General features: G+C 54.3%; 1 protein-coding gene across 1 annotated transcript in view; it reads right to left on the bottom strand.

Annotated features, from left to right (window-relative positions):
* Window positions 1-509: 509 nt before the first annotated feature.
* The window catches only part of PLA2G4E (phospholipase A2 group IVE), a 36,825-nt gene continuing 23,378 nt past the window's right edge, over window positions 510-13,956 (bottom strand). Inside the window, exons 12-20 of the mRNA XM_028147529.2 lie at window positions 13,020-13,156; window positions 10,523-10,745; window positions 7,548-7,662; window positions 6,660-6,797; window positions 5,386-5,493; window positions 4,639-4,842; window positions 3,621-3,787; window positions 1,477-1,663; window positions 510-1,037 (exon numbers count right to left, since the gene is read on the bottom strand). Coding sequence (XP_028003330.2) covers window positions 676-1,037; window positions 1,477-1,663; window positions 3,621-3,787; window positions 4,639-4,842; window positions 5,386-5,493; window positions 6,660-6,797; window positions 7,548-7,662; window positions 10,523-10,745; window positions 13,020-13,156 — 1,641 coding nt within the window. The 3' untranslated portion in view covers window positions 510-675. The remainder of the gene's footprint in view (window positions 1,038-1,476; window positions 1,664-3,620; window positions 3,788-4,638; window positions 4,843-5,385; window positions 5,494-6,659; window positions 6,798-7,547; window positions 7,663-10,522; window positions 10,746-13,019; window positions 13,157-13,956) is intronic.

The following is a 13,956-nucleotide window of genomic DNA, read 5'->3' as shown; positions in this document are numbered from 1 at the left end:
CCTGGCTCCGTTCACCTGCCTCAGCACCCCTGAGCCGCACCCCAGCTCTTGTGCCATGAATCTGCATTGCAGACTTGGGCTTCGCCTGGCATTTCATTGGAGCTGCACGCTCAGAGAGGGCTGTCCGGTCGGGATCACGGGAGTCACCAGTCCTGGGGCTCGGAGTGGCTCCAGAGGGGCTGCTGGAACCTGTCACCTGTTTGGCTTTGTTGTTGAACAGACCGGGATGTCTCTAGTGACCCTTCTAGATCTTCCAGCATCACCCTCCCTATTAATACCCTGATTAATAAAAATAAAATATAGTTACCTACAAAACTCACAAGAATGTAGTTGCCTTAAATTTTAAAAAGTGCTTTCCAGAGAACCCAGAGTGCTTCTTAGGTCCTCTGTGGATCCCCACGGTCCTCCATGCCAGGAGGTGGGGAGGAGCAAAAGGAGTGTGTGTATGGGGGTGGGCTCTGAGCTCCAGCCCAGTCTGAGGTTTCTGGGGAACCAGCCTCCTCCTCAGACATTGCTTCTATTCTCCACACTCTAGGCATGTGTGGGAGCCTCTGGCTACTGGACCCTGAAAAAATTCCAGTGGGTATAAACCCCCAATACATGCCTTGTTATTTTCCTGTGGTCTCTCTCGCTCTCTTTCTCTCTCCCTCTGTCTCTCTCCACTTTTCCAAATTTTTATTTTTTTGATAGAAGGTCCAGGCCAGCCTGCCTGCAGCCCTTGCCAGGGAGCCCAGCTGGCTGTGCGGGCCGGTCAGCCCTGCTGGGACCCGCGCCTGGGATGGTGGAAGCAGACATAGGGTCCGCGCGGCAACCTGGGACCGAGGGACGCTGGCTCTTCAGGAGTTTCTTCTTCTCCACTGCCATCCGCAAGGCCTGGAGGAGCTGGTCTTTGTTATTCAGGATGTTGTACTCGCTGAGATTCACCAACTTGTCGAAGGCGGCCTCCGTGTATGTCAGCTCCTTGGTGGCGTAGGGAGTTTTGGGGCCGTAAATGTCAACCTGGCCCTTCTCCAGCTCCTCGGGGCTTCGCTCCACACCTGGAGGCAGCAGAAGGACTCGCTATAGACTCTTACTCTGTTAGGTTGCAATGACTTGTGTCCTACCTCTCCCCCAGCCCATCTCTGCACGCACGGGCACACACACACACGCACACGCACACACACATGCACACACACACATGCACACACACCTCCAAGCTCCTGGGCAGGGACACAGGAGGATTGCCCTAGCATGAACACGGTGCCACAAGCATAGCGGGACCTCAATAAATGCTGAGTGACTGAGTTTGAGAGTAAAGTTTGACACTGCCAGCGCATGGAGGTAGGTGTCTTTTCTTTCTTGCCAAACCAAGATCGGCTCAGACTGGAGCTAAGCCTGGCTTCCCGTTAGTGCTATTAGAAGACGGCATACGTCTGAAGACAGGAGCTCTAGTCCCAGGCCCGTGGGTGGTGGGACCAGAGCTCCCCGGCAGCTTACCCGGGGCCTTGTACTTCTGGAAGGTGTCACTGATGAGTGGGAAGAAAAGCACGATGGGGGCGTCAGGCTCCTGGGAGTTCTCCATCAGGTAGCATTCCTTGAGGTTACTATTCCCCTCCTCCTGGATGTCATATTCGGGGAAGGGGATGTTCTGCACGGTGCAGTACTCACAGGTTTGTTTCATCGGCTGGGATATCACAGGAGGACATGTTGGAGTGTTAGGAGGGGATGGAGATAGATAAAAAAACACAGAGCTCTTAGATCCATCCTCCTGATTTCCCGCTAACAACTCCGGTCTCCAACTGCTTGGCCTATTTGTGCTATTTTTAGAACAAAGCCAGGTCAGAACAAAGGGCCCGAGGCAATAGGTTGGTGTGTGTCTAACTGCAAGCTCCTTCCCCACGTAACATGGACGGAAGCCCTTTCCATGCTGCTTCACCCAAACACAGACCCGGGTAGACGTGGGTGGCAGCCTGAGGGTGACGAGCTGAGCCACGGACAGCCATGGCTGGCAGGCTCCTGGGGGACAGTATGGGCTTTTGAGCCGACAGCATGAGTGTCGCAGGGCTGCCAAGGACTCTGAGAGGGCATCTTTGTGAATGGAGTGTAACAGGAAGAGCAGTGGACGTAGAGCATCAGAATCCCCTTAGTGTGCCCCCCTCTTCCATCCTAAGCAAGCCACTTCCCCTCTCTGTGCCTCGTTTGCTCGGCTACAACATGGGAACAACAGCAGCTGTGCCATCTACTCAAAGAGCTGGTGTAGCCCTAACCGGTTTGGCTGAGTGGATAGAGAGTCGGCCTGCGGACTGAAGGGTCCCAGGTTCGATTCCGGTCAAGGGCATGTACCTTGGTTGCGGGCACATCCCCAGTGAGGGGTGTGCAGGAGGCAGCTGATAGAAGTTTCTCTCTCATCGATGTTTCTAACTCTCTACCCCTATCCCTTCCTCTCTGTAAAAAATCAATAAAATATATTTAAAAAAATAAAGAGCTGGTGTAAGGATCAAGTGAGAGCGTGTGTAGGAAAGGGCGTTGCCACTCATGTACAAACTTAGGTCATTATCACCGTCATAAACGTATTTACACTCCCCCTTTCCTGGCTTTAGGATAGGACTATATTAAAGTAGACCCCAAATCAGCTTCTTTCCCTTAAAAGAAGGCCAGAACATTTAAAAAAGTAAATAAGTAAAAACCTCCTCTGGTCCTAGTTCTTTAGTATAATTACATGAGGGTCTTATTCCCTGGGAGAAGGATGTTACAAGCTCTTGAAGTGGTATAAAACTTTAGAACTGACTGGGCTCTATTAAGGTGAGGACTGAGGACATTTTTTCCATTGATTAAAATAATTTTCAATTAAAAAAAATGGATTTCAGAGAGAGAGAGAGGAAGAACGAGGGAGAGATAGAAACATCAATGATAAGAGAGAATCGTCGATCAGCTGCTTCCCGCACCCTCCCTCTCTCCCTTATTGGGGATCAGGCCCAAAACCCAGGCATGTGCCCAGACCAGGGAGTGGAACAGTGACCTTCTGGTTAATGGGTTGATGCTCAACCACTGAGTCACACCAGCCAGGCTCCACTGACTTTTAGAGAGAGTGGAAGGGAGCAGGGAGGGGGAAAGGAAGAAGGGGAGAGAGAGAGAGAGAGAGAGAGAAGAGAGAGAGAGAGAGAGAGAAAGATCAACGTGAGAGAGACTGAGAGAGACACATTGATTGGCTACCTCCCACTTGAGCCCCAACTGGAGCCAGGGATTGAACCTGCAACTGAGGTATATGCCCTTGACCAGGAATCAAACCCAAGACCCTTGGGTCTGTGAGTTGATGCTCTAACCACTGAGCAAACCAACCAGGGCTATTAAAGTTATTTTTTAAAACTTTTTTTTTATTTTTTTATTTTTTTTTTTGCAGCTGAAGAATTGCCAAATACGGCAAACACTCAGATGCAAGAATTGGAATTAGCTCAGTGAGTCTTCCCGAAACCCTGGGCAGGGGGTGGGTGGGCACTGCGTGTGAAAGCAGGTGGCTGCCCCCTGAGGTTTGGATGGCTCCCTTCACAGCATGCATTGCAGCTTGAGTTTCTGTGAAGCTAAATCTTGGCTCACGCTCTGGCCTGTCTCCGAAGAGGAGAGCCTTTCATTGCCACACTTGCCTTTGTCTGGGACCCGGCACAATAATTGAGGTGGATGATGAGGTCGGCTTTTCTCTCCGGCCTGAGGAGGGGTGGGTAGCTGGAGTTGACAAAGAACGCAGTGTCCAGCAGACACAAGTGGTTCACGGTCTCCGTCAGCTGGTTTGGGAAGCTGTCAAGCACAGTGTCTGAAACCCAAGGCTTCCAGTTACCATCACACCTGCCACCCTGAGCTCAGCAGGTGGGCAGAGGTCCCTGGGAGGGATGGAGGGCCCTGCCCAGAGCTCGTTCACCTCCGCCTGGACTTTCAGCCCTACCAGCCTGTCCAGGGTGCCCAGCTGAGTGGGTGACCCTCTGGGTGAGCTGATGAAGAACAGCATTATCTTGGGATTTTAGCAAGTCTTTTATGGCAAATGCACAGAACACCCACTGCGACTCAGCCACCGGGCTTGTGGGGCAGCAGGGGCATAAGACGATCCTATAATTTGGTACAAACTCGGGGCCCTGAGCCAGTGCCCCTTTCTGCCCAGTGAGGACAAGGATTATTGGGCCAGGCCCAAGCGGCCATGGCCAGATAAGATACTAACGGTGGTGGGACATCTACCTCGGAGCCTTACTGCGGTGGGGAGGAGGCACTGAGCTGAAGATGCGAGACCAAAGTCTAAGGCCTGGCTCTGCTACTTCCCACTTGGGGGTTCCTGAGCTGGGCCATCCCTGCCCAACTCAAGATGGCACCATTCACGGGAAAAGGTGCCCGCAGAGCACAGCTACAGGAAGTCAGGGCCCACATTTTCCCATCTGTGAAATGGGCCAACTTCTGCTTGCTGGGGCTGTTGTACAAGTCAATGAACTAACTACGCATACCACTCTGCCCACTGTTCAAGACTTCACCCAGGAATACACTGGGGTGGAGCCTGCCACACGCTCTCATGAACACGCGGCTCTGAGGAGTTTTTGCACCTTCTCTCTATGGCAGCCTCAACATCCACTTTTCCTTCCTCCAAACAGAGGCAGGCCTCACGTGGCAGGGCGGGGGTACCTTTCCACTTGGAGAACTGGCCATTCTGGAGGTAGTCGGTGTGCAGCTGCAGCCCCAACAGGAAGTTGTGGAACTCAGACACAAAGGACCGATAGGTGAGGATGTGGCGGAAAGTGTTGGAGAGCCAGGACCCTGGGATCACTACCGACGTGTCCAGGGCGTTGGCGTCACATTTCGGGATTTCGGGAAGGAGCGGCTCATCTTCTGCAGGGGAAAGGGGGGATGGAGAGCAGGTCACAAGAGTTGGGGTCCCCGGGTGGAGTCCTGCATGGTGGCCCAGCACGCAGGGGTGAGCCGCTGTAAGTGCTGTTCACACCTTCTTGCCTAGCTCGCGAGGCCCTGGCATCAGAGCTGGAGCACCCAGGTGAGACAGAATAGGGGTGGGGGAGGAGGGTGACAGGTAAGAAGGGGTTCCAGAGAGGATGGTCTAGGTGAGTAACCCTTAACTGTGCGCACAGATCCCTTTCCCCTTCAGCTCTCCTGAGTGCCACACACCACACAGTGGATCCATTTCCTAGACCGCCTAGAGCTGGCCCCCGGGGGCTTGTGGCTGGGCCTCAGTGCATATGTCTTCACCTACAATTACCCTCCCTTCCAGGCAGGGAAGCCCCTCTAGCCCTAGCTGCCTTCCGAGGTTTGTGGACCACAGAGATGGTGTTAAAACATGCGGCAGGTCGACCAGTCCTCAGTTTGTGACCCACTGCCCTCCACCGCCCCCTCCTATTATCCAACCAAGAGGTCACCCACCGATGTCTTGCACTTTCTCCCTTGTCCACCTGTGGAAAAACTCTTCAGAAGATCGGGCAAAATTCCAGGCATCGAGCAAGTTCACGGAGAAGATGCTGCTCCACAAACCTAGGGAGCAGGGCCAGCTGTGAGCAGCTGAGTCCGAGAGCGCCCGGCCTCACCCAAACACTGGCTAGTTCCGCCTTGGCCTTGATCCCCACGCCAAGCCAGGCTGCTCGGAGGCTGGGGCAGACTTTGATGTCCCTCTGCCCACACTGTAGCTCAACCCAGACGACTGATGGCCCCCAGCTTGCAGCTCTCCTCTGCCCTCCTCTCAGAGCTGGGAGAGGGTACGAAGGTATATAAGGCACCGCCCCAGCAGTGACTTAACGCTGACAGGTGCAGACTTCAAGTGCAAATGCCCACTCTTGCATTATTTTGTAATTGATAGTACCTGGCACATGAGGAGCACTTGATAAGCGTAGTGCTATCTTTTGTTATCATAATTTAAAGATGCAACACATTAATAATAATAATACTCACATGAAATCTTTCACATACATTGACCCATTTGGATCTATAAGATAGGTTTTTTTATGCTTAAGCCCAATTTACAAATGAGAAAACAGGCTCAACCGGCTCAGAGAGTTCAAGCTCAAGTGTCTTAACTACAGATCTCTGAACCACACGCCCAACAGCCTGGGTGTTTCGAGGAAGGAGGGGCCGCCCCAGGCTGGGGGCTCCTGGGCAGGCTTCACAAAAGCTATGGGGCTGGGTTTGGACCTTCTGGGCTGGGCTGCACGGAGACAGATGGAAGAGAGGGGCTGCAGACTAGTTGAAATAAGGGCCTAACTCTGGTGAGGATGTGAAGATGCGTCTGTTCTTTTAGGTCGCCCTCTGGTAGGTGAAGTTCAGACTCTGGAGGGGTGCACTAAGCGAGTGGACATCATAGTCAGGCCCCCGCCCTCCGCTCACCTGGCTCTGGAGGAGCTGGGAGCACAGGCTGGGAGCTGGGCCAGGCTTCGCCGATGACTTCGACTTCACCCTATGATCCCCGCTGCCCCCTTGGGTCCCAGGAGCTAGGCTAGCCCTTGGAAGCAGGCATGTTGCTGCCTGGAGCCAGAGGGGGAAGGGTGGGGAGTTCCAAAAGCTCCCATCTCAGCCTGCCATTCCCAGTCTCACCGGGGACCGTTCCTGGGGGGATAGAGCATGCCTCCCTGTCTTTCTCTAACTCAAAGGCAGGGCCCCGCTCAGCATGGGGCAGGGTTCCCAGGCGCCTCCCTGGCAGGAGTCACCTAGCAAGTAGCACATCCGAGACTCGGGGATCCTCCGCATCAGCCGTCCCATGAAGAACTCGGAGCCGAAGAGCTCGGTGGGGATGAAGGCCCCGTACTTCTGCATGCCCACCTCGTACGGGGAAAACTCGCACCACTCTGCACAAACAGCAGGACACGGTGTCAGTCGTAGGTGGGACAGCCACGCCTTCCGTCCTGGCTGTCTGAAACTGAGCCCACCCCCCCTTGGGAAGACCTGGACCAGGCGTCCTCAAACTACGGCCCGCGGGCCACATGCGGCTGTTTTTGCCGTTTTGTTTTTTTACTTCAAAATAAGATATGTGCAGTGTGCATAGGAATTTGTTCATAGTTTTTTTTAAACTATAGTTCGGCCCTCCAATGGTCTGAGGGACAGTGAACTGGCCCCCCGTTTAAAAAGTTTGAGGACCCCTGATGGACAGTGAGGCCACAGTTCCCTCACAGGACACATGGGGGCGCCATGGCCAGGCAAGACAGTTTTGCAACCTGCACTGCACATTTGCTCCTCAAAACCGGGTAATAGGGACCCAAACTGACCCCAAAAGCAGGACTGACCCCAAAGCAGGGCACGTCTCTAAAAGAGCTCCCCCTATGCAGCTTAAGAAATATCTAGGATCCTTTCCCTCATGACCTTTATTTCCTCCTGTCGCATCAAACTGCCACCCAGGCAGGGGACTCGGTACCTGTCTCGGCTCCCCCACCATCCATACCCCAGGGCAGAAAGGGGTAGCAAAGTCGATTCTTCCGTTGTCAGGAGCACCTTTTGATGCGGAGGCTGGCAAAGATGCGGGGGCCTGTGTGTGCTGGGTGCAGGGTGCCTCTGCCTGCTGAAAAGGGCCCCCCTGGTAAATTGCTAGTCAGCAGTGTTACCTCTGAAATCCTGGTTGCTTACATCGTCCTTGACATTGATGGTGAGGTAGATGGGCAGGGGGTTCTGGCCATGGCTCAGAGCAGCACGCTGCTCTGACAGTTTGCTGTCATTTCTCTGTGGGGGAACAACATGGTTCAGGAAAAGAAGCGGACAGATCCGGGCGCCACGGGATAAGGGCACCGTCTGGCCTCCCGAGCCCACCAGGCTGCTTTGTCGGCCCTGCCTGACACTGGTCAACCCTGCTTTGAAAATGCCCGGCAGAAGGTACACTCATCCTTGGGCTGTTCACCACCCCAGACGTGTGGATGGTGTGGGACGGGGTCTGCAGTTTAGGGCTGTCCCTCAGAGCCCCAGGGTTCTTTCTCCTGGTGTCTCGGGAACCAGAGAAGGAAGAGGTAGGGGTGGAAGAGGCAACCACTGCCCCTCCCCTCCCCATCATCTTCCACCCACTCAGACTGGAGCAGCTCCATTTTTTTAATCTGAGGAATTGCTGTTTACTTCTGTTTGTCTTGTTACTACTAATATTCTCTCATTTTTTAAAAGTTTTTTATTGTTGAAAGTATTACATATGTCTCTCCTTTTCCCTCCGTTGACCTCTCCCAGCCCTCTCCTGCCTCCCAGCACAGGCCTGCACCCTGCTACTGTCTGTGTGCATTGGTTATGTTCATACGCATGCATACAAGTCTTTTGGTTGGTCTCTCCCCACCACCCCATACCCTCCCTTGCCTTCCCTCTGAGGTTTGACGGTCTGTTCGATGCTTCTACTAGCCTCTGGATCTATTTTTGTTCATCAGTTTATGTTGTTCATTATATTCCCCAAATGAGTGAGTTCATGTGATACTTATCTTTCTCCTCCATTTTTCTTATCTGCTTTGCATGTTGCATAAAATGGGCTTGGGAAGGGGAAAAAGCTTCTTCTCTCTCTCTTTCTCTCCCTCCCTCCCTCTCTCCCTTCCTTCCTTCCTTCCTTCCTTCCTTCCTTCCTTCCTTCCTTTTCTTTTCCTTTTCCTTCTTCTCTTTTGTTTTTTAACCTAAAGCTTGGAAACTTGGGCACCAGATGGCAGCCAAGGTCCCTAAGTTCCCAGAGCACTGTGCTGTATAACCAGAGTGGGGGTCCTGCAGATCAGCTGGGGCCACAGGCCACCCTCCAAAGAGAATCAGCCAGTATAGACAAGGCCAACTGAGGCCTTAGAGGCGCAGGTGCTGATCCCAGGCCTAGCAGCTGCCTACCAAGTGACCGTCCACGGTCGCCCAAGCTTGTGAAGGCCACGGAACCCGTGTGGGGTGGTAAACATGTGTGCAGGCCAAATGACTCCTGGGCCTCCCTTGAAAGGCAACCAGAATAACCTATTGAAACTGGGCCCAGAGTTGCAGACTCACAGAAGAGCCAGTCTCTACTCATTGTCGAGGGGGCCCGCGGGGAAGGGGCTCCTACTTTTGGAAGAGTAGAGGCCTCCTAACATTAATCCTAGACTTGCTTTCCTGGGAACCCCGGCTCCTCCCCACACCAAACCCAGGAGGCAGTGCTCAGGCTTCCGATGTTGACGCTTCGGTGCTCTCCTTCTCAGTCATGGGGGTACCAACTCTTTAGAAATATCAGCTACCACTTACTGATGCAACTCCCATTTCAGGAATAGCACAGAAGAGGGCCAGAGGTTAAGCCCCATCCTGCCTCAGTCCAAAGCCAACACCCTCCGTCTCTGCCTGCCCTGCTTCATCCTGAGGACAGGTCACATGGTGGGTCACCAAAGGGGGCAGGGTGGGGTCGGATCTATCACGAGCTGTGCGTGCTTCACGTCCAAATCCCCATGGCCTCGCATAGTTCCTGGCACGCAGGAGGTACTTAATTTGTAGAAAGATTGAGTGAGGGAATGAATGAATGTTGAAGATGTGATTTGGCCCGTCCTTGGTTGGTCTAACTGTCTGGGTTTTCTGGGAGAGGGGAGCTACTAGAAAATAATTTACTGTTTCTCCTCCTTCTGGAACATTCTGATTTGAAATCAGAACTATTAAGACACATTGGGGAGTGGGGCAGGTAGCCACAGGTCCGAAGAGAAGTGAGGTGGGAAGCTCTGCTTTGGGGCCGGGCCAAAGTTGGTCCTCCCTGGGGCCTGTGCAGCCCGAAGGACCAGGTGTTAGCTGAGCTCACCCCGATGTCCAGGACCACAGCACCCCACGGTCCCACCCCTCCAGCATGTCCCTCATGGCTTCCACAGCAGCCGGGTCTCAGCACAGGCGGCTCCTCTTCTTGGGCACATATTGCTCAGGTCATTGGCTCTCAGAGCAGGAGGGAGCCTCATCGGGCCCATCCTCTGTGTGGTGACCTTGAGAAGGAGCCCTGCAGACCTCCAGGGGCTGGAGAATCGCTGAGTGAGGGTCCCAGCTACTGTGCTCTGAAATCCATGCTGAGTTTGTGCTGAGGCTATGCATCCCATGGGTGGCTCCCGGCCCATTACTGAGTGGGGCAGGGATTTGGAGGCAGGCCCACTCTGGGGGTGTCGGGCTCCTCTGACAGCCAACGTGGCGGTAGGACTCTCAAAAGTCTTGCTGAACCTTCTAAGTTACACAAAGCTGTTCAGGATGCTTCCACCCAGCCTTTCTTCTCTCTCCGCCACTAGGGGTCAGACTTGCGTCACAGTCTGAATGCTCTCCAGCCTTTCCCAGCCCCTCCCTGTTTCCTCTCACGGGTGTCTTGGTTAGGCTCTCAGAGCATAAGCTACCTCTCCGCAGGGCTGCATCGAAGCCACCCCCAGTCAGTGGGTCTCAGTCATACTCTAAGGGGATGTGGGAAGACAGTCCCGCCATCTTCCTCCATCGCACATCCGGGCACCTCACACCTTTGACATGCAAGGATGCCGCTGCAGGTCCCACCGAACTCGCTCCTGCTGCGATAATGCGCCCAGACCCCCCGATGAAGGAAGAGAGCCGGGCCTCAGCCAAGGCAGGGTGCGGCCCAGGAGAAGCTGGTACCTACCTCATCCCCCAGGCAGGCCTCGATCAGCAGGCCCCAGAAGTCGGTAAAGTTGACCTTGTAGCCTTCCTGGCTGCGCTGCCGGAGCTCCTCCCGGAATTTGCGGAGCTGGTCCGGGAACAGGGCGGGCATCTTGTCCTTGACCACGTGCCTCCGGGCCTCCAAGATGGCCGACTCCAGGTTTTTGGAGGACCAGTCAGGGTCACGGTACAAGGTAGCCATGGTCCTGGAGAAAGACAGGCATGGCTGATAGAGCTGAGCCAGCCCTGGGCCAATCAGCCCCAGACCCTGGCCGGAGAGAAGGTGGCAGCTCAGGGGAAAGCCCAGCCTGCCTGGAGAGGAGCCTGGAGGAGAGGCAGTGAACATGGTTGCATACAGTCACAACGCTCCCATTTCTGGACTGCCTGTTGTGCGCCAGGTACAGCATGTTGCTTCAGAGGGAGGACTCAGGACCCAGATCTTCCTGTTCTAACCCAGACCCTACCACTCACTAGCTATGTCATCTGGGGCAACTTACTTCACCTCCCTTCACCTCAGTTTCCCCATCTGTGGAAAGGGGAGAGTTATGATAATTGTGCTTATCTCACCAGGTTGTTGTGAAGATTACATCAGTTAATGCCATGTAATGTGGTAGGAAGAGCACCTGGCACAGAGTGAGTCCTGGGCCCTGGGGTGGTGGAGCCATCGCTGGAACCAGGCTCGGCTGATTCCACGTCCCGGCCTGTTTCCACTCTGCCACACTAACACTCCCCATAATTATGAGGCTGGCTAAAGGTTTGTTCCCCCTTCTTCTTAACTCACACGTGGGCCGTGGGGAGGAGAAAAATAAAGATGGAGGCCCCCCTAGCCCTGGTCTTTGTCCCTGTCCGCCTCGTCTTGGCCTGGACCCAGCTTTCGCCTATGTCAGGACAGCACTGGGACCCCCACAGTGGAAATGTCTGCAGCTGCGTGGTTGTCTGCACAGTGGCCTCGTCCGTCACAGCACTTGTTTCTAATCAGGGAGGGTGGAGGTTGGTCAGGAGATTTCTTCAACAAAAAGCACCCTGCTCTCTACAAGTTTCACTCAATCGCTTTTAAAAAGCTTTCAAAAACAGTTACAAATAACTGGTTTTAAAAGAATCCTTTCCGGTGCTTTCCTGGGGCAGGTATCCCTTTTCCCCCATAGAAGCAGGCTCTGTCCCCAACCTACCACCATTTGACAGGGAGCAAAAGCAGCCATTTGACAGGGAGCTTAAGAACCTGGGCCCTGGCCTCTGACAGCCTGGGTTCAGATCCCAGCAATACCGCTCATTAGCTGAGCGGCTCAGGGCAACTCCTCTGTTTCTCCAGCTGTACAGTAAGCAGAAGACAGCATCTCCCTCAGAGTTTTCTGATGAAGAAGAAATGAGATGATTCTTTGGAAACAGTCACCCCAGTGCTTGGCGCAGAAGCCACGCTGATAACTGTCAGCTGTTCCTTCTATAGCCCATCTGGGCTGCAGCCTCAGGGCCCCTCACGCCCAGGAGCCCTTGGTTTTCCTAGGAAAGTTCACATCCACTCGCCCAAATGGAAGTCACCCACCCAGAGCGCCTCCAGGATGAGGGCCACAGACCTGGAAGGCTCGGAGGCCCACCAGCCCCAGGCAGATTAAGACACAGGCCTGGCTGAGAGAGAGGCCTCTGGTGGTCAGAGGCCCCGGTCACACCGGGCTAGGGCTGCATTATGACTTTGGTGGCCCCCTTCACCATAAATGCTTAAAAATGTTGTTTTAGGACTGTTGTATAAAGACAAATATAGGAATATTCTTTATTAAAATATCTTCTCCAATCTAGAAGTTCATTTTTTTTTTCTTCTGATCTGAAAAGAAAACGTTTTTGTGGCTCCTACAAGGACCGTGGGACCTAGGCCTGGTGTCTCCTGTGGAGAAGCCACCTCGTGCTGGTCTCACCTGGGGGAGCCAAGTTCTCACTCTCCTGGCTCATCAGCAGAGTGAGGAGGTGGGAGCCTGGGGACACCTGCAGCGCGGAGGGAGTGGGCAGGGGTGGGTGATGGGCTGGACTGTGGGCAGCCAGGGCAGCTGGGCCAGCTCCACGGCCCTGGGAGACTTGACACCCACTCCCTCGGGACAGAGGGCAGCTGCCTCTCCCCAGCAGGACGGGATCAGTGGTACCAGGAGTTCACTCCTGGTTGGCCACCATGCCCCCAGGTCTCCGCACAGCCCCAGGGTAACAGTACCGTCAGCAATGACCAACGTGTGTGATGTGTGTAGTGTCTCTCGTGTACCCAGTACGGGGAGAGCCTCTCCAACAACCCCATGAGGTCAGTACTATCATTATCCCCACTTTATAGATATGGAAACTGAGACTCAGAGAGGTTGAGCTCACACAGCTGTAAGTGGGAGGGCTGCCCCGGCTTCCTGAGTCCCTCTTACATGGGATGTGGGGGCTTCACCCGAGACCCCAGGCTGGCCCTTCAGCTGTTAGTTCTGGGCTCCGCCAGACAGTAGCCCCCGGCTCCTTACCAGGTGGCCCCTGACAGGCCAGTGATGTAGCTGGCACAGTTCAGGAGGTTCAGCTTCTGCAGCCCCAGCAGGTGGCCATACATGGCGGTCATGGATCTTGTTCCACCCCCAGTGGCCATGATGGCTATGAGCGGTACCTGGGGGCACAGAGAGGCAGACTGTTCAGGCAACGCTGGGTGGAGAAGCCTGGGAGTGACAGACGGGAGCTGAGGACAATGGAGGAGGGAGAGCTGGTACACAGAGCAGAGAGTGGGGGTACTGAGTGACTTGAAAATTGTCTTTCACAGAGTGGCCGGCCAGCCAGGAGGTCTAGGATTAGACCTAAGCTCACACCCAATAGTTGGTGTCAGTAAAGGGCTCCAAAGCCTCACACGGGCGTGGTAAATCAGGTCTGGTCTGGAAGAGTCCTTAGCACTGTTAGTCTAGCCCTGAGGTAACAGATGCTGAAACAGAGGAACAGGGGGCTGGGCGGCTTGCTCAATAACCCAGCTTGTACACGATTCCGTAATGATTGCAAATTGATGATCTCCTATAGAGAGATTTGATGTGAGGGCATCAGCCCGGTGCATGGTATGCGCCTAGTATATACCATGTGTGTAAGAGCAGGAGGAAGCGAATGTCTGTCGTGTTGATGGGGCAGGGTTGTCACCTCTGGGTTGACACAGGTTCACTACATATGCCCTGGTGTGCTTCCCTAACGATGGAAGGGGGCTCTCTGCCAAGACTTCTCTAACTGTTTCATTTCATTGTTGGCTAAGCCCCGGCGCAGCCCTCCTCAGGCACGAGGTCTCCATTCACACCGATGGTCGGCCTCAGAAGGCGACATTCAGAGGGCTGCCCTGCTGCAGAGGGGACTGTGGGCCTCAGTCCTACCCGGGAGGTGACAGAGAGCTCCAACAAAGGCACCATTGTCTGCGCCATGGGAAGAAGCTAGCCA

This window comes from Eptesicus fuscus, chromosome 5 (assembly GCF_027574615.1).
Source record: "Eptesicus fuscus isolate TK198812 chromosome 5, DD_ASM_mEF_20220401, whole genome shotgun sequence".
In the NCBI taxonomy this organism is placed as follows: Eukaryota; Metazoa; Chordata; class Mammalia; order Chiroptera; family Vespertilionidae; genus Eptesicus; species Eptesicus fuscus.
Note: the sequence above shows the minus strand (reverse complement) of the source record. Positions and strands in the feature narration are given on the sequence as shown.